Below are 21,751 nucleotides of genomic sequence, written 5' to 3'. Positions count from 1 at the left end.
ATTCTTTAGGGTCATTACAGCTTTCCTTACTGTTTCGATGTCTACCCTCGCTTCCTCTCCTTGTATATGTACTGACTGTTGGGGAGTTCGCTAGGTATTCTTGTCTTGTCTCTGTCAGCAAGCTTTCATAGTGATCTTTCCATTATTTCTTGGTTTTATGGTGTGTATGTGTGCTTTGTCTTTTCCTGTATTTTTTACTGATTGTATAAAATTTCATACCTCTGTACATTGCTTCCCTCCGATGTATGTATGGATTTCTTGACATTTCTGATCCCATGTTTTATTCTTTTCATGTTTTATCATTTTTCGTAGTTGTCTATCGGTTTCTTTGTAAGCTTGATGGTCTTCAGTATTTTTTGTATTTAGCCATTTTAGATGCTGTTCTTTTTTCTGTTTTACCATATATTCGATTTCTTCGTTCCACCATATTTTGTTACTAATTTTGTTTTGCTGTGTCCCGAGTGTCTCCTTAGAGGCGTGGTGTAAACTAGCATTAATATTCTCGTAAATATCTGAAAATGTTTGTCTCTCTATTTCTCGTAGTTTTTCATCCAGTCGTTGGTATAGCTGTTTAGTACTATCATTTATAAAACTATTGAAGTTGTACTTCGGAGTGTCCACTGTCTGCAAGTCTTGCTTGTCTTCTAGGTTTTGGTCTCCGTGTATTATCTTAAGTGGGAACAAAATTTTCGCTCTTACTAAGTAGTGATCGGATCCACATGTTATTCCTTTCGCTATCCATTGTGAAGTGTTATTGGTAAAAGATATAAAGGTTATTAAGGTATAAAGGGTACAAAATAAAATAACATTTAAAAAAATCTTACTTTATAGTACCAAAAGATAACATCAAAGGAAAATAATTTAATGTACAAAATTTGATTACTTTTAACATCACATTTCATTATCTTCACCCTTAAAAATTCTATTAGACAATATAAACATAACTGATGCTTAGCCATACTTTGGTTAAAACAGTACTAAAGTTAGGAAATCGTCTTCATTATCCTCAAAACAGCCTCGATTTTTAAACCACCTTTCATCAAATTCTGTAACATTTCTAAATATTGTTGGTTCTCTACGTTATAGTTCCATGGAAAATCGAAGAAAACCACATAAGAACACAACTTTTTCATTAGTAAACTATCTAGATCATCTTCAAATTTATCCCCTCTTACAAACCTTTGTAATAAAGGTTTCAAATCGGATTCCCATTTGTCGAATACCTCAAGAAATTCTTGACGAAACGAGAGAATTATCTCTTTAGATAGTAAGTGATTACATCTGCTTTTCATAATATGGCTTTGGATGATTTTGAACTGCCAAATGTTCATCGGGAATGGATTCTGTTCAAGATCTGAAATTATCTGAAACAAAAAGATTGGTATATAGAAAACTACAAATTGCAGATTTAAAAAAATAAAAAATTATTAATTTAAATTAAACAGATTCCCTTTTTTTCATACCCCAAAATATTACGAGGGCAATCCGATAAGGGCCGCCGCTACCATGTGAGCCAAGTGTGCATCGCACACGGGCGGCCAACAATAGGGTCGGCCAAAAGCAGTCCACTGATAATAATACTTTTTTAAAACGAAAATAAATTCAAATAATTAAATAGTAACGATTCAGATAATTCTGTGAACTCTAATATTCCAAACAATAATAATTATTCAGTACGTGATAATACTCAAATGCATTTCATTTATCATGTATACTTCTTTTTTTCATCCTAATCTAAAAAAAATGTCAGAAAATATTATTTATTGTATGAACTGCCGCCCTTTTGCAGGTACAGTCATAAAGCAGTTTCGGGAATACTTTTTAATTCAAAGCGGCTGGCGGCTTTCGGACTTCAGTTATTTGAGATTTCACACGTAGATACTTTACAAGAATTTAGGCAAGTGGTTGTAAAGTTTCTGTTATAATATTGTTCCTATGGTTATGTTTATAGATGGGTTATTATGTGTTATGTTCAGTCTTAGTTGAGAATTCGATGAATTTAGACACGATTTTTGATAAACGATTTTGTTTGTAAAATATAGTAGTGTACCCGTTTCTTTTGCACAGTAGGTACTGTATTTCGAAGTAACGTATTTATTCGTATACGCGTTACGGCTATCTATTATTTGGAGAAACATTATTTGGACAACTTATTTGAAGTGTTTTTGGATGTATTTTGTTAAATTCCGCCCCGGCTAAAATATAGAATACTCGGATATAAATTTAGGACCTTCAACTTCAAGCGAAGTCCAAACCATGGAAAAAGGTACGAAACAATTGAATATTCCTGCGGATAGAGACCGAAGATTTGATGACAATAATAGCGATAGTGTGAGTGGTGATTCTGAAACGCCTGAAGCTGAAACCACCAACCAAGACAGAACAATTAATGTTCCAGTTAATCTGGATTGCAGTGTAGGAAGCTCCAGCATATACTTGGGTTCAGATGATCCCGGAAAATGGCCTGCAAATATGAATCCAAGTGAAGTTCAATTTGTTGTTGAAAATTTTCCTCAGCAAATTACAAAAATTAACTTCCCCAGAGATAAAAATAATAGGAAATTTTCAGAAACTTATTATTATTGCACATTACCTAATCAAGACCAAATTCATCGCCCGTGGTTACTTTACTCATTATCACTAAATAATGTTTTTTGTGCACCTGTAAACTGTTTTGTTGTGATGAAAGCAGCCGACAATTACTTAGTGGAATTAATGGGGTAAGTGTTGCAAACTGTTAAAAGAATTACAAAATGATAACACAAGGGATATGAATACTAGGACTTTGGCAAAATCCCTTAAAAATAAGATTTGGAAATTCAAATTCATGTGTTCTGTTGTAGTGTGGTAAGATATTTAAAGTAAAATAAATGTGGTTAGCAAAATCCTTCAAAGTCCAAAATTTGACATAAAATTTTCACTTGATGCACTTGATAATTTAAAAAAATATTTCGTAACCAAACGTTCTGATGAACATTTTCAAAATTTTGTAATCGAATCCAGAGAGATATCTACAAAAGCTAACATAGAAGAAGATTTCCCTAGCTCCTCTACCGAACGAATTAGAAAAAGAAAAGTGCATTTTAAGTATGAAGGAGCTAACCTATATTATCTCCGGAATTGTCATTTAAAATAAATTTTTATTTTAAGATTTTGGATGCTGCCATAACAGCAATTGAAGAACGGTTCCAATTACTTCAACAGCACACAGACATTTTTAAATAGTATAATATATGGTATAAGCAAAGTTAAAAACGATGATGAACTTAAAACCAATTGTGAGAAAGTGAATCAAGCCCTTACAGACATAAACAGCTCAGAGACTGACATTAGTGCAACCGATTTATATGAAGAAATTAAAACTATTCAACCATTTTTTTCCGCAGAAAAAAGTCCTAGTGATATTCTTGAATATATTTACGAAAATAATCTTGTATCAACATTTCCCAACTTAACTATAATAGGACGTATATTCCTAAATCTACCTGTTACTGTAGCTACGGATGAGCGGTCGTTTTTAAAACTTAAGATTATTAAAAACTATTTGCGATCCTCAATGAAGCAAGATAGACTTTTTGCTTTAGCAATATTATCTATAGAACATGAAGTGTGTGCGACATTGGACATTACAGATATTGTCAAAAAGTTTTCTGAGACGAAAGCCCGAAAAGTGCGTTTCTAGTTTTTTATGTGTTTATGTTTCTATTCACGATTTATTTTAATTAAATGGACGTTTAAATTAGGATATTAGGATATACACATTCTGGACGTTGGATCATGGTTATTAAATTAGGATAAAGGACGTATATACATTAGGATAATATATGGACGTTGGATCATGGAGATTAGTCTAAATGTTCAAGTAAGTATTTATCTATTTACAAATTATTATTGTTATATTATGCATCTTCTGCACATTTCTTTGAATAATAGTATGTATGTCTAAAGTGTTGGAAGGGGGGCGGCCAATACCTTAGCGGCGGCCCTGACTTAGTATATAAAAGAAAAACCCTTTTTTCAAATACAATAGTTGGTATAGATTCAGATATTAGATATAGTAGGAATTTATTAACCACATACAGCATTATCTTTTACAGTGTGTAGTTGCCTTTTTCATTATACATGGTGCTATCAACATTGGCATTAAACCGGCATCCTAAATTTTCGCCTAATTCCTTTTATTTTCAAGTGGGTCACCCTATATAGGTTTCATTATTTTAGAAAAATACGTTATTCACTATCGATCTGTATAAGTATTACCTATACCTATCTCTTGCAGTTTTCAAATAAATTAACTTTATACATTTTTGTCACTAGCTTATTAATGTAATAAATGTTCACAATGTTACCCATCAAAATCCAATCATTTATGAAATCTTTTAATAAGATTTTCATTAGTAGCTCCTGATATTGATTCTCCATCTATTTCGTTAAGAACTTGAAAGAATTTATTTAATATAGCTTCCTCAGTAGTGACAGGTTCAAAGAACACCTTATTTTTAACTTAATTTAATAGACAATTATAGATAATAATTTTTAACTTATCCCCAAATATAGTAATCTAACAGTGACAACGGGATCTTGGTAACCAGAGGTAACGGATCTTTATTAGCTATCCGTCTATCGCTAAATATTTCATCAAGCAATGTGCTGACTCCTTCAATATTGTGAGCCGGTGCTCCATTTTGTTGACACCAAGCCTCGTTAGCCTTATTATTATGTAAAGTGTGCAGTGCTGGTACAATTACTTGCTGTAAAATGTTGCAGTAACGCTCTCCGTTAAATTTTCGTCATAAATCATGAGAGCGACTATCTTATTATTTTTCACAGCACAAAAAACATCGAACGAAAAGAATGCTTGGAATTTACTATCTCAAGTGAGCTGAGGATTTTCGTCACTCCAGAAGTGAATGTTATGGCGGTTAAACATACCATTTTTTGTAAACTTCAATTCATCACACCAAATATTTTTTTTGTAAAATCTTGATCTTGGCATTTCATTAAAACCCATTCGCAAAATTCTACACGTCTTACATAATCTCCAGGATGTAATTGTTGAGCTAGTGTATACGAATACTAATTTCCACAACAAACCAGAAACTTTTTGACTGTTAACAATTTGACATCTATCAAATTGTTAATTTCTCATAGTCTACTTTATGTTTGTTTATTAAACTAAGCAGAAAAAGGGAATTTATTGATGAAAAACATGGCTAGTTGTTAAAGTACCTAACTTTTTTAGCGTTCAACATAAGTGAATGAATCAAAAAACAAAATTTTAAGAAAACTTGAGGTTATAGTTGGGTTTTAATTTCAATATTTTATAAATGCTAGAATATTCCTCAATGTGTTGCGAACTTTGATAAAAAAAATAGTCTGATTGGTATTGTTAAAAAATAAGGCGTAATAATCAGAATTACTTACCTTAACTAAGGCAATACATATAACTATCACAATTAGCTTATCCTTCACTACAGCATCATAAGTTATCTTCGAGAGAGCTTGTCTTAGTCTAGCTTCCACTGCGCTTGATTCGGTAGATTTGTCAGTCGTTAGAAAATGTTTGCAAAACAATTTGATCGATTTATCTGACGTAAACCAAGTAATAGTAGAAGTAGGCGACGGGTCCCACGGGGTGACCATAGAATGTGTCAGTGTACGCGCCAGTTGACTGCGATATCCAAATTTGTCCAGAATGTAGCTTAGACAGCCAGCACGTTGTTTAACTTCTATGCAGCCTGTGGTAGAAACAATTTTTCTGAAATTAGAAGAATTATGTAAATGAGTAAATTCGTATATCGAAATCCCGATTCACAATAAAATTCAAAGTGAAAACCTTTGGAACAACTTTTTTTAAGTTATATATTTAAGTTAAGAGATTCGTCAAGCGAATGATTTCAGTGAAAGAAAAGATTAAAGAAAATAGGATATCCGATTAGCTCGAATAGTAGAGTATTTTACTATCATACGAGAAGACCTATTTCGATTCCTATCACCAACGAAAGCAGTGAAATATTGTTAAAATGTCGAAAATTCGATTAACACTGACCCTATTATCTTCTTTGTCTGTCATATGTTCAATAATATATATATATATATATATATATATATATATATATATATATATATATATATATATATATATATATATATATATATATATATATATATATATATAATGAACCAGAAGTATTTGCTGACAACGTAACGTTAAATAGTGGGTTTGCAGCAATAAAAAATGAAACGAGTACTCTTTTAAATTTTTATTCTAAGCTTTCGGACATTGGTTATGTCCTTCATCAGGGAGCTACAAATGTGATGAATAAATTGTTGGCGTTGGTATAATTAATTAAAAAATGTTTCTACTTACAAACTTAATGAGGTTGTATCAACGAAGATGTATTAAAATGTTGATAAAATTTATCATAGTCTCCCATCTTTTTTCAATATTTAAAACTACTTTTATGTTTAAAAAAATTACTATACATCCAAAAACACTTAATTATTCTAAATAAATACATGACATTATTTTGACAAAATTCTTTTAAATGTCAATTGATAAATTATTGTCTGTGTTAAATAAATAAATGCAATAATAATACAAACAATAATTTATCAATTGACATTTAAAAGAATTTTGTGAAAATAATGTCATGTATTTATTTAGAATAATTAAGTGTTTTTGGATGTATAGTAATTTTTTTAAATTTTTAAACATAAAAATAGCTTTTATATATTGAAAAAAGATGAGAGACTATGATAAATTTTATCAACATTATAATACATCTTCGTTGATACAACCTCATTAAGTTTGTAAGTAGAAACATTTTTTAATTAATTATACCAACGCCAACAATTTATTCATCACATTTGTAGCTCCCTGATGAAGTACATAACCAATGTCCGAAAGCTTGGAATAAAAATTTAAAAGAGTACTCGTTTCATTTTTTATTGCTGCAAACCCACTATTTAACGTTTACTTTATATATATATATATATATATATATATATATATATATATATATATATATATATATATATATATATACTCTGCTCTCTGCTAAGAGCAGATTATTTTTGTTATAAAAGATGCAAAAATTCTTTAATAAATGATATTTGTAATGTAGGAGAAACATATCACTACTTACTCTAATAAAGTCCAGTTTTTGCCCCTCTCGAACACCACTGGCCAGTATCTTTCGTCGTGGACTTCAACTTTTGTTAATGTATTTAAATCAGGTATAATTCCAGGTCCCTAAAATACAGTTATTATTAACGTTCTACATCTTCAAACAAAAGTATTCCTGTATCAACTTAAGCCGACAATTATTCATTTTGTACAGCTGGTTCCTAAAAAAAAACTGATACGACTCTTGGTAAGATTTGATTATTTTGAGCAGTGTATTTGATTGGTCTGACATTATATTATATTTATTATGACAGACAAATAATAAAATAAACAAACAAACAACAAACATTTGATTACATATGTTACTTAATTCATAAATTGTAATAATTATTAAGGTCTAAATTTTGATATTATTTTGAATTCCTGCATTTTATAAAGAGTATGTAAATGATAGTTTTTACATAAAATAGGGTTGTTGTTATTATTTTTATTATTATAAGGAATAAAACAAACGACTTTACAAAATATATAAAAGCACAAATTATAACCAAATTAAAAGATAATAAAAGATATCAGAGGCAGCAAAACATTTTAACATAAGCAGAACCACAGTTTTTCTATTAATAAAAAAAATGAGGAAACAAGAAACTCTTCAGAGAAAGCGAGGGTCTGGAAGACTAAAACTATACTAAATTTAGGTATGTAAAAATAAAATTAATATTTTGTAATATCTCCATCAGCGAGCCTGCGTAGCGCAAGCGGTAGGATGCTTGCCTCGCATGCCGGTGGTCCGGAGTTCGAATCCTACCGCCGGCAAGAATAACTAGACATTTTTAAAAATGTCTATAGGCCCCAGGTCGACTCAGCCTGAATAAAATGAGTACCTTGGGTAAAACCAGGGGTACTAATAATCGGTCCATCTGAGTGATAACTACTATGAAATTGCCTTCTTCAGAGAGCTCTTCCCAAACCTGTTGTATACCATGCCACAGCTCTTCAGCATTTTGAAGTATAAAATTACGCCGATACAACCGTTTTATAATAACTCCACACACATTCTCGATTGGGATTAAATCTGGACTGTAGCTAGGCCATGGTAAGGTTTCGATGTTGTTATTCTGCAGCCACTGATTTATTATATTTGCAGTGTGAACAGGACAATTATCTTGGAGGATAAAATTATTTTCTGGATACAACTGTTCTACATTGGGAAACATGATGTTTTCTAGAATATTTAGATAAGTCTGCCCAACAAATCTGCCATCAATACGCTATACCATATTCCTCTAGATGAAATCCATCCCCATACACTGGCGCTAAAATGACGAGCTGCTCGATATCTATCAACATATACAGGATTAAATCTAAAAATTATCTGGCCTATACATCCCAATGTTGCCCTTTTTAGAAGATTGAAAAAATTTCTCATCTGTAAATATTACCGTCTCCCAAAAATCTTGATTTTGTAGCTGATGTTTGAAGCAAATATAAGTCTTGATTCATTCTGTTGTGGTGTAAGAGCTTATTTTTTTTTGCAGTTCAGTACCTAAGACGCGATGTTTTAATTCTGCGCCAAGTTGTTATCTTTCTTCCCGGAAACTGTGACATAATTCTTGCAGTTTTTGCATCTTCAAAAGGATTCTCTTCTAATCTCTCCAAAAGCGTACGATCTTCATGAGCGGTAGATATTTTTGGTCTTCCAGAACCTTGTTTTCTTTCGAGAGTTTCTTGATCTCTCTTACAATTCTTGATTTTAGTTCTTTGCTAGTATGTGGAGCCATCTTTTAAAGTTGAACAGAATAAGTTATCTGACAAATTTTAAGATTTGGCATAAGATTAAGTATTTATCCTTCAAAATACACTGCTCAATTTGCTACAAAACGCGCTAAGAGTCGTATCAATTTTTTAGGAACCAGCTGTACATTATTTTTATAGCGAGAGGTATTTAACAAAAATACACTTGTGTTTTTGTAATAAAAAAACACTTGTTCTTATAATATTATATATTTACGTGCGATTAATTTTATATAAATATGTGTAGCCTTTCACGCCCGGTAACTGGTACAGATTTATTGATTATCGAGCTTGGAGACGGTGTGAATTTAATCTTCATGACGCTTTGTTACTGCCACAGCCTATAAGCTAATAAAAGCACAGCCTATAAGCCCTATAACCAATTTATTATTACAAATTATTTTCTATAATCTTCTAAACAAACACACCAACATATCTTATCGTATCTAAGATGGTGGGAATTTTAGTTAAGTACACTAATTACCTTAATATTAATAGTTGTACCGTTGAGTTTCACCACCCTTAAATTTGCATAGCAAATTTCTCCCAAGTGAACTTCCTTAGGTATTATTAATCGAGGTTCCACAGCTAACACATACAAGTGACGAAAAGCTTGTAAGTGATATCTATAACAAAAATTTAACAATTTAATAGTTCAATAAAAAAGAAATAAAATGCTAAATAATAATAGACACGTTTTGTACCCTATAGTCGGACAATTTTTAATTAAAGGTGACTAATCTACAAATTGAACTAAACGGTAGCGGCAATCACGTAAAATGTCAGCAGTAAATTTTTACCGGGGTCATTTTTATTGTGTATCCTTCGCCCATGTAAATATGTAAAAAAGTAAGATAGTCTCATAAAAATTTGCCCCCGTAACAATATAAATTGGTGCGATTTAAGAGTGTATAGTGAGACAAGTTCATTGAATAGTTTGAAACATCGGTAAACTTATCAATATTTTGCTGGTCTATATATATTTACGTTCTTAGAACGAATGGGAATGAGAGAAATTTGATATTTTAGTTTATTCGTTATACATTAAATATGTGCATAGGCGTAGTGTGCTCTATTTCTTGGGAATATATTTATTAAATAGACTTTATTATTAACTTTAAAATAGTTTTGAGGTAAGTAAAGTAAATTTGAGGCAAGTTTATTCTTTATGTAGTATTACCCCATTAACGGCCACTCAATATACAAAGATAAATTTGACAATTAATTTATTAGATTGGAATAAAAACGCATAAGTTAGGACTAATTTACATTTCGCATTTTCAAGGAAAACAGTACAATTTTTAGTAAAGGAACATATTGTATCTTAAATGTAAATTAAATTTTAAGGTGAAAATTTTCGAAACATTCGGGGTGTAGTTGCATTCTACACCTTTTGCATAAATAAATAGTTTTACTTTTGCATGTCCTACATTCTTGCACTATCGTCTCTTTTTGTAATGTGGCCAATATTGTCGAATCTGGTTTCATCTGGTAAAGCAAATTTAGATTGACGTCCATGTACTAAGTTTGACACTGATGTAGCGGTTTCTTCACTATTATAAATTATAAATATAAATCTATGTCGGCTCATGCTTCCTCTTATAATGTGCACTTCTTTATCTGCATCCTTTGACCAATGCATATCAACTTGAAGCAGAGAGTGAACCAGATAATATACATATGCTAATAATTTTTTTTTAAATCTATGTTATTCATTTAAAAATCGTGACGGTTATTCTGCGATGTATAAATATTTGTAAAATACAGAATGCTCTCAATTACTTTTTTATCAAAAAAAAAAGAAAAAACTTCAATATATGACTTGCCTCTATGGTTGGCTTTTATATTGACTAAATATCAATCAAACTGATGTTGAATTACTACTGAGCACGAAGGAATATCTGTTGTTACAACTTAAGACAAATTTGGATTTACTAATTTTTCCTGGTTTTTTCTTTGCACGTTTTATCTGTGGTTCAGAGGAATATCATAATCAGAATCGTCATAATTCCCAATCACTTGTATTTCATGTGTACCTGCAATATCCGATTTTATTGATTCTTCACAAATAATATTATCATCAATGTCTTCTACATCAGAAACTTTCTAATCTAATCTCGGCGGCAAATAAACCACATTAAGTGAGTCAACATTTGCACAAACTGAGTCTTCTTCTAACAAAGCTATTAACTCTTTAGTAGTTAGTGCCATCTTCATTTCATATTTCGAGAATTTACTGAAATAAACAAATGCACTACTATATACACGTATTCACATAATAATAGTTTAACTTACTTCATTTTAATTTATATGAACTTCATATCATATTTTTATATTTATATAAACAACTAAACACAAGGAAACTTTAGATTAAGAAAAACAAATAGAATGTTTACAGCACACAGCAATTCTATAAATAGAGAATGATGTGTAATGACGAGATCGTATGTTAAAATTTCAGATTGTTTAGTCTAATGAAAAAAATAAGTATTTTCGAAAGTTTTCTGTTTTTTGAAGTTCTGTATTAGTTACTCTCTAATAAGAATAAAGTTTTACTTTAATTTGTTAGACAACTATAAGATACCTGTCAAGACACATGATAATTTAATAATTATATTGGTCTTAGATTTAATTTTTACGTAATTACTTATGTGTTTAAATAAATAATTAAATCAGTTCGAATCAAGTTAAAACGAAACAAATATAACGTTTATAGCAGACAGCAATTATATAAATAGAGAATGAAGTTCAACGACGAGATCGTATGTTAAAATTTCAAATTGTTTCGTCTAATGAAAAAATAAGTACAGTAAAACCTCGATATAACGGACTACTTGGGGGGAGGGGTGTCCGTTAAAGTCGAAAGTCCGTTATATAAAAATATGGTTAAAATAAATCAAAATACTTTTTTTGAGAATATATATGTACACTGTAATTAGATATATATGTTACGAGCAATGTCCGAAATTGGACAATCCTAACATTGTACACAAATTATTGTCCACTTCTAGCATTGTACCCCCAAACTGTACAATGTCCGAAATAATCAAAATAATTGTCGACACTCATCGGTTCGAATCGATTATTATTGACAAGCGACACACCAAATCAAAAATTGAAAAATCGAATCGAAGAAGAAATTGTTCTACAATAGAGATATTGTTAGTGAAACATTTCAAAGCTTCAAGAGATAGATACATCACTATAATATAGGGAAGATGTTTGTAAAATATCTTAGATTTTCAAGAGATATGTATGATAATTTAAAATAGTTTAATTCTACGAATCCAAAAGTCAAAAACGCTGGTTAATTATGGATTTATAACCTCAATTGATGTTTGTTTGTCGTTAATAACAAATGGGGAATAATCGTAAAAATTGATATAAATCGATATCTGATATATTATCTCAAACTTTGACGCATGGCTACTTATTGAAATTCGAACATTGCACAGCAATTCGTTTATACAAAGTCCGACGATTATATATATTTCGGAGATTGTACAGTAAAGGGGTACAATGCTAGAAGTGGACAAGGTTTTCTGTACAATGCTAGGATTGTCCAATTTCGGACATTGCTCGTAACATATATAAAAAATATAAAATACAAACAAAATTCTATTTAAGTAATTGTCTTCGGACATTCGTCGTGAAGTGACGTTGCTGTGGATATGGACGCGCTTGCTGTCGGTAATCCCGTTTTGAACAAGTTTCGTTTGCACTTTTCATGTTTGCTGTTTTTCTATGATCAACTTCCTAAATACAGTTTAACTATTTGATGAATAATCAATAAAGGTTGTTAAATCGTCGAGATGCGATCTTACCTCTGATAACTTCATTTTTAACAGTCTTGTTTTGTCGTCTTGTTTGCTATCTTTACTTCCGTCCTCATTTTTAAGGTTCATAACTTCATCTGCTGTTTCACTTTCAGTCATGATGTTATACCCAGGGTCACCTTCATCTACATCTAGCGATTGTAAAACATCTTCCTCAGCTACATGTTCTCCGGCATTATTATGTATTTTCCTACAGAAATGAGTAACTTTCAACCTTTCTAATTCTATGTCTGCATCTTGGCCATCAAACAAAATCTTGCAACCAATTTTTAATGTTTTCTCTTTCACCTTCTCCCATGCTGCAGCAAAATTAACAATTGTTGATTTTAAATTGTAAGACCTTAAATTTTGCAAGGTACCTTCTGCTCTCAAAGTATCTTCTGCATTATCTCCATCGTACAATACAACCATTACTTCGTCTAAAAACTTTCTGCGATATATTCGTTTGGCTGCCAAAATTATTCCCTGGTCCATGGGTTAAATAAGCCATGTTGTATTTTTTGGCAAAAACATACACCTGAAGTTTCCATCTTCTGAACGTAGAATATTTCAGAGGCGTGAGCAGGAGCGTTGTCTTAAAGCAATAAACATTTCACCTCTTCTGACGGTATTCTGAATGTCTTCTCTTGAAATTTTCTCACTGAAGGTACAATTTCTTTAAAAAACCAATTTTTGAAAATATCTGAGGTGAACCATGTCCTCTTAGAGCTATAATATGAAAGGGGCATATGATGCATTATGTCTTTTAAAACTCTAGGTTTACGAGATTTGCCAACCACTACAGGTGTTAATCTATGCGATCCATCAGCGTTAGCACAAAGCAGTGCCAAGATCCTGTCCTTACTGATTTTTCTTCCAGAATCCGATTTTTCATATTTGGAGGCTTGTGCGCTTTCAGGCAAAGTACGCCATAACAAACCAGTTTCGTCAACATTGTAAATCTGAGATTCTAATAGCATTTCGTTACTTACTTGCTATATGTGCTACTAATTTTTGCTTAAAAGGTTCTGTTTCTTCTTTTGGTGCAGTTGAAGCTTCGCCGTAAATTCTTTTATTCATGATTCCGTACCTTTTACGAAAGCGCCAGAGCCATCCATCACTTGCTCTGGTATGTCCATATGATTTGCTAATTTAATTACAGCAAATTTCAATTCGACTGCTCGGACCAGGATCCCACTAGAACGTTTTTGGTCGTGCCATTTTAAGATTGCTTCTTCCAGTGAAGTTTCACGAGCCAATTTCATTCGTTTTCCAAGATTGCTATGCTCTCCTACATCACACATGAATGCAAATTTATTTATTTTGTTCTTGTTTTTTTTTTATGTCCGAAAGTTTGCTTTTTTATGCCAGATTAATTACATATATGAGACGCATGTGTAATATTAACAAAATGTTTTTATTTTTTTTTTACATTTGACCGGATTTTTTGCCCGTTATATCCGAAGTCCGTTAAAAAGACGTCCGTTATATCGAGGTTTTACTGTACTTTGCAAAGATTTTTGTTTTTTGCAGTACTGCATTAAGTACTCTATAATAACAATAAAATGTTACTTTATTTTGTTAGACAACTATAAGATACCTCTTAAAAGACACAAGATAATTTAATAATAATATCGGTCTTAGATTTAATTTTTACGTAATTACTTATGTGTTTAAATAAATAATTAAAATTTTTTTTGGTACGCCTCTGCAAAATTGATAAGTGGAATATGATTTCGTTGAAAAGTTATCGTTAAGGGCTTCGTTAAGTGCGATGTTGCCAAGTAATCACCTTGAATTAAAAATTGTTTTAGTATATATATGATATATGAAATATATCTTTATATATAAATATCTCGTGTCACGATATTTGTCCAAGATAATATTCAATAGGAGGTAGGAAATTTTTAATCTCGATGAATGACCCTTATTTTTTTTTAATGTAAATTCAAAATGTTTTATACGTGTTCCCCTCTACAGTTTTAGTTCATTTGATCCGTTTGTTAAACGTCATTTTATGATATGATATTTTATGTTTTTATAACTTTTTTTATAATAAATCGAGGAAAATAGTAGGAACAACGGTTTTATTCTTTGATAACAACAGTTACATTATACCCTTATACAAAACATTTTATAAAACTCTACCTCTACAACAGTGGTAGTTCATTTAAATCTCCGTTTGAAAAAATTTTAAATCTTCGTATTTTCGAATATGAACATTATTATCTGCAGAGTTTGTGAGTTTTTTGTTTTTTTTTTGTTAAGTTAGTTTTAAATGTTGAGTAAAGTTTACAGTACATATTATAATAACATCGATAATATACTACATATTGAGTTGTAAGTGTAAGTTATGAACTATTAACATCTGTATTTCTTATAAACTCTATGTCATCTGTTGTATTTTAGAGAACTGATGAAGCTTTAGAAATATAAAGCAAAACGTCTTCGATAAACTAATGAAGTAGTTAATATTTTTTTTATTTGCGAAACTGAATTCACTAGTTGAATACTTTTAATATATATAATATATATATATATATATATATATATATATATATATATATATATATATATATATATATATATATATATATATACAGGGTGGTCCTTAAGTAATTGTACAAACGAAAACCGTAAATTCTACACTTTAAAATATTACGATTTAAGCCAAATTGCTTTAATAAAATGTTGATATTAAGAAAGATACAGGGTGTTAAAGTGCAAATTTAAAATTCTATTTTTTGCTATAACTTTCATGTTTGTAAAGATTTATGCATAAAAATTTACAACTGGGTACTTTTAAATATGAGAAATTATAATTTGCTACACACTTTGATGTAGCTGATAGAGGGCGCCACATATGCCACATATGTGGCATAAATTTGCACTTAACTTTTTTGCTGTTTGAGTTACCTGCATTTTTGATAAAAAATCTTAAAGATACATTATTTAAACAAAAAAAAGGTATACTTCTTAATAACTTCAAAACTTAACAGTTTTCGTGATAATTGCATTTTACAAATCAGCTGCATAATTCTGATTTAAGGCAATTACTCCAGGCAACGAAGGAAAAATAGCAAAAAACATTAATAAATCTAAATTTTGGTATAAAATTCCTTTAAGTAAAGTTAATAGTTAACGAAATATTAAATAAAATAAATATATCAGCAGGATAATTAATAATAGGATTTGACAAAAACAGAATAATAGGATTTTAGATCAAACATTTTACGTTTTATGTTAAATTAAAGTCATAATCAAAACATTTTGTTTACAAACCAAATTAAGAAATAGTTAAACTAAATAACATAACTTTTGGTCAAAGTAAGTGTTCCATATGTCCACCATTTTCTTTAATTCATTTGTCAATATATTACATAAAAGATCGTCTCATGTTAAATAGCATCATTGGTTCTAAAGAAACTGCTGCAGTATTTATTTCTTCCCATAGTTGGTTGAGAATGTTTATGGGATTCTTATAGACACGTTGTTTTAATACGCCCCATACACCAAAATCAGGCGGATAAAATTCTGGGCTACGTGGTGGCTATAATCTATAATGGATGAATATATTCTTTTGGATACATATCCAAACCTTATGGTATATTATGGAACTACATCTTATTTGTGGCAGAGGTTAAATAATGTGTTAAACTGTGATGTATTTGATTCATGGGTTACTTATATAAACACGGAATAACCTATCGATGTCATTACTTATTTATATGATTACGTTACAGCTTACGAGTAACTATAATTACATCTCGAACAAATGGTCTGTTATGATTAACTAACGAACTAAATTACCTGTGTGTTTACTATATTTATAACAATATCGGTTATGAGGCCAACGATGATGTTTTTGTAAAAATGCTCAGTCTTTAAGGTTAGATTGGTAGAAAAAGTATTATGAAACAAGACACATATGTGTTATTAAATCCTTGGCTTTAGTTTCTAATTGTCCTAATAAAAATGGTTAAATAATTTACGTAATGAATGATAAGTATTCTTTTGGAATTTTTTATAAATTAAATAATTATATCAATATCTCACCACATTGCAAAGGAATATGAGTGCCACGATCATTCCAACGTTCAGAACAGTTATATTTAAGTATGTTCTCACTGCCTTCTCTCTAGAATGTGGTGGTGTACCATCTTACATAAACCACATATTTTGTGTTTTCAGCATTTTACAATAGGGAAAAAGTAATACAACTCCAGTAGCGATAGAAAAGGGAAATTGTAAACATGATGACGGCCAACGTCTGAATACGGACACGGCACCTAAAGAAGAAGATGAAGAATATTTTCTTCAATAAGACATTTAGCAGCCATAACAAAATTTTTGTAATGTTACATTATCATCTTTGAGTTGTTGTAATAAGAATAAACTGTGAATTATGCTTATCTACAGGTATTCAGTGCTTCAACGCACAAATATTACAACTAAGAATTATTATGCAGCTGACTTATAAAATGTGAATATCTCGAAAACGGTTAAATTTTGAGGTTATCAACAAGTATACCTTTTCCTTGTAAAAATAATGTATCTTTATTATTTTTTAACACAAATAGAGCTAACTTTAAGAGCAAAAAAGTTAAGCGCAAATATATGTCACACATGTGGCATATGTGGCGCCCTCTATCAGTTACATTAAAGTTTGTATAAAATTATAATTTATCCTACTTTGAAGCATCCAATTATAAATTTTTGTCCAAAAATATTTACAAACGTAAAAGTTATAGCGAAAAATAAAATTTTAAATTTCCACTTGTAACACCCTGTATCTTTCTTAATATCAACATTTTATTAAAGCAAGTTGGCTTAAATCGTAATATTTTAAAGTGTAGAATTTACGGTTTTCGTTTGTACAATTACTTAAGGACCACCCTGTATATATATATATATATATATATATATATATATATATATATATATATATATATATATATATATATATATATTATTATATATATATATATATATTATATATATATATATATATATATATATATATAGGAGAAACAAGGATGGCGTTTGAAGAAATAATTTGTAAGTTATATACTGGAGAATGTTATAAAAAGTGTTTATGTGAGGGCATTCTTGAGAAATTAGCATAATAGGTATTAGGTTTAAAAAGTTTTATTTTGCAATGTATTTGTTTATTTTCATAATTATGATATTGTAAATATATTTGAGTGCGCCATCTTTGTAGGCAACCAAGGATACACTTAAGTGAATGTGGTGGTAGGAACTTTTATATAGAATTATGGATTAAAAAATAGTGTTATTTATTAATTTAAGATGTAATTTATATATAAGTTTATATTCTAATCTAAAAAGCCTAAATTTCCATAAAATTCTCGATAGAATTTTAGTTATAATAGTAGTTTTCTAGATAGCATAAAAAGAATTATCTAGAAAGACGTCAATAGACTGAATTTAACCTTTGCTCGCAGTAGAATATTCGCGAACATGGTTATGTCTATGAAATAGAAACATTCGAACATATATTTTTTCAAGAACATAGGTGAACAAAAAAAAATGATATAAATATGATGTGATTTGGGTTCAAAAGAGTCAGTCGGTCAGTTTTTCAATATAGTGGGGTCAGTCAGTTGGTCAGATTTTCAATATAGTTAGTGCAGTAAGTTCAAGATATAGTCAGTTACTATAGTTCAGTCATTCAGTAGAGATACTCAGTTATCAGTGATTTAGTATATTAGATGAAGATTAAGAAACAGAATAAGGAGAATATTATTGAAGATTAAAAATTATGTTATGTATATAGTGATTGGAAATTGGAAGAGAGTATTACTTGAAAATTAAAATTATATTATATATGGTGATTGGAGATTGGAAGAGAAAAAAAGATTATTAGAAAGAAGAATAAATAGAAAAGAAGAAAGAACAATATTTTACCGATTTATAAATACTATTAAGAAGAAAAATATTCTAAAATGGTGGAAGCTGATAATTAAAACATTGTGGTGTATTTGGCAAGGCAAGTTTACAAAAGAAGGATAACCGAGGCTGACAACGAAGACATTGAGTGGTGATTAAAATCTTTATTGTGGAAAACACTTTCATTTAGGCATTCAGTGACAGAAAGGTACCAAACTTTGTTAATATAAGTTAGAGATAGTGTGTTTTAAATTTACATTGTCTATATTAGATATATATGTGTGTTTCATAATAGATATAATAAAGATAATTTCAAAAAGTGCTTACAAACTAATTGTTTGAGAACCTCGATAAAAACCCTATATATATTATTAAAAAACACTCATTGCTCATTAAAATATTCACAAACAAAACATCACAATATATACATATACATACATATATATATATATATATATATATATATATATATATATATATATATATATATATATATATAAAAGATAAATAACTTACCTATTGTCATTACTGTGTGTAGGAAATTTTGGATAAAAGGCACAAATAAGCGCTGCAACACTAGCAGAAGAATTTGAGAGAGTGTAGCGACCGCCCCCTAAAAACAATAACCCTAAAGCCATATGTATGGCTAAATGGGAACCGTATGTAACTACAGGACTACTAGATACACCAACTCGTCTTCGCAGATGACGTACTAATCTCATAATTTCTAAACTTCCCGTACCAGCCATTACCTGTTGAAAAAAGTATTATTAAAGCTTTTTCATTAAATTTGGTCTTTTAGCTTTTTTCTTTGTCTTTCCACATTCCCGTACAAGACTACGTCATTGGCAAACGATAAACTTGTATATGTGTCACGTATACACTTTAACTTAAAGCAAATGCTCCTTCCTGGCTTTTATATATCCTAAGCTATAACGTTATTGTTGATATTTCCTGTATCATTAAAATTGGAATAACAATTATTTATTTTCCAACACAATTTACAATAGATTATACAAAGTAAGTAAAAACACAAATATTGGTGTTTAATTGAAACTATAATAAAATAGCACTTTAATTTCAACTAAGGTTTTTTTTAAATTTTGTCTATAAAAAATTACAATTTTATCTTTCGGTTCCATAACAATTTCATTCAACAAAACTTTTAATATGATTCTGTAATCAGTGTTTCTGTATCTAATGCAGTTTTGCCTACATCAATTCGCGGACGAACACACGAACCACACAACAATAAAGACTCTAATAACTCTTATTTAGATCTAAAGAGATTATTTGATTTAAACTACTTACCATCGATACTGACAGCAACAAAACGTTCAAGCAAGTTTCTATTGTGGATTTTCCGGCCAATTCTGCTATAGATTTCCCCGTAAGCGAAGTAAACATATGGCAAAAGTAAAATAGCGTTTCAAATGCTTCTTCATCGGCAGTTCCCGCGTATTTAAGGCCTAGAGCGAAACATGCACCCGCCACTATGTTACAGTAAGCTTGGCTGAAACGAAAATGATTTGATATTTCTTGTAAACTAAAAGTAACTTAAAATAAAATGATCGTTTCTTTAGAATTGATATGGGAAGCCATACTAACGCTGAAAATAATAAATTGTTAGATTTGCTATCCATTCATCTCTCTCCACTCTGAGATAGCGCTACTTGGTCTTAACATCAAAGTGGCGATCTTCTTCGAGTTCTTTGACCATCTACTTTTCTTTTATAATCACCACCCATCCCATACCTTCCCTTCGTCTCGCTATGTGTCCCAAAATATATTTTGATTGATTTTGTTGATAATATTGTGGTAATACGTCGAGCTCTCTTAATATTGAAATATTTTGATGACGTGTATATCGAATTAGTTATTCTCATATATACTTCGTAGAGGTAGTCAAGTATAATGTATTTAAGACGAATGTTTTAGTGTTAGATCGTTGCGGATATCGATAATACTTCGAAAATTGAACATGCAAAGATATTTTGTTAATAGTCTCTCGCGGTACTTTGAGTACAACAAATTCTGGGTACCTTATTCAAAAGTATTGAAGTATTTATAAATTAGCAAAATAAAACTACAACGTTTTATGAAAATCTTCAAATGTCATTCAAACATTTTTTTTTTACGTTTGTAAGTTTATAGGTAAGTGGAAAGAAACAACGCTTTTAGGTGTTATACCAATGTAGAGACCAAAGTAAAACTGTAAATATTTTCTGTCAAAAAACTGGGAGAATTTATTAAATAGAGCATTTTTAACAAATTATAATGCTTATTTAATCGCCTTGTGTTAAATTAAATAATTTTAGATGGTATTTTGATAGCAATGTTTGTATTTGTTTATGAAAATGTACAGTATAGGTAGTTATAGTGGAGTGTATACTTATTTCATTGCTTTTGGTTTTATGCATGGTTGATATGCAATGGGTCTTATAGTGATACTTGATTAACCAGTTTTGGTTGGTTCGATTAAACATAAATAAAATAAGTTATTAAGTTTTAGAATATATTATATAGTTAGATTAGACTAATAAACAAAATTTTTTATATAACTAACTCATTTGAACCATATATTCCATCGATACGTTACACCTTATTAAATGGAATTTTTTAAAATAGTTTAGATGGATATTTTTAAAAATCTTGAGAATTACGACTCAACATTTATTATATTTTTTTTTTGTTTTAAATATTGGAAACAATTGGAGTGTGTGACATCCATTAGGGTGGTTAAGCGGAGATGGGGTCCGGTTTAAAAAAGTAAAACAGAATCGTTTGATTGTAGAATCAACACGTTTAGAAAATGACGATCCAATTTTAATGGTAATTAATATTAATAAAATGCGTGAATATTACAAATTATACTAGAAAAACATAACTTTCTAACGAATAGTTTCGGGGAAAAGATTAAGTTTATTTTTTGTTTTTAATGTAATTGATATCAATAGTAAATTTTAGAAGACCTTTAAATGTTTTTAATAATGAATGTAAGCGGAGTTTGTTTCCTGTGTTGGTAATGTGTGTGTATCGGTACGTTCAAGTTTGATTTTAGGGGGTTTAAATGATGTAATGTAATGCAAGACCGGAACTGAAA

At 30.0% G+C, this 21,751-nt stretch overlaps 1 protein-coding gene across 1 annotated transcript; it reads right to left on the bottom strand.

Moving 5' to 3' along the window:
* Positions 1-846: 846 nt before the first annotated feature.
* On the bottom strand, positions 847-20,161 carry LOC140431619 (anaphase-promoting complex subunit 1-like; the record flags this gene model as incomplete). The annotated part of the gene is made up of 6 exons (XM_072519514.1): positions 847-1,364; positions 5,425-5,758; positions 7,149-7,255; positions 9,408-9,549; positions 19,165-19,400; positions 19,960-20,161. Coding segments are annotated over 6 exons (1,402 nt in total), but the record flags the coding sequence as incomplete, so codon positions are not given.
* Between the last annotated feature and the right edge of the window lie 1,590 nt (positions 20,162-21,751).

This window comes from Diabrotica undecimpunctata, unplaced genomic scaffold, assembly GCF_040954645.1.
Source record: "Diabrotica undecimpunctata isolate CICGRU unplaced genomic scaffold, icDiaUnde3 ctg00001519.1, whole genome shotgun sequence".
NCBI lineage: Eukaryota > Metazoa > Arthropoda > Insecta > Coleoptera > Chrysomelidae > Diabrotica > Diabrotica undecimpunctata.
Note: the sequence above shows the minus strand (reverse complement) of the source record. Positions and strands in the feature narration are given on the sequence as shown.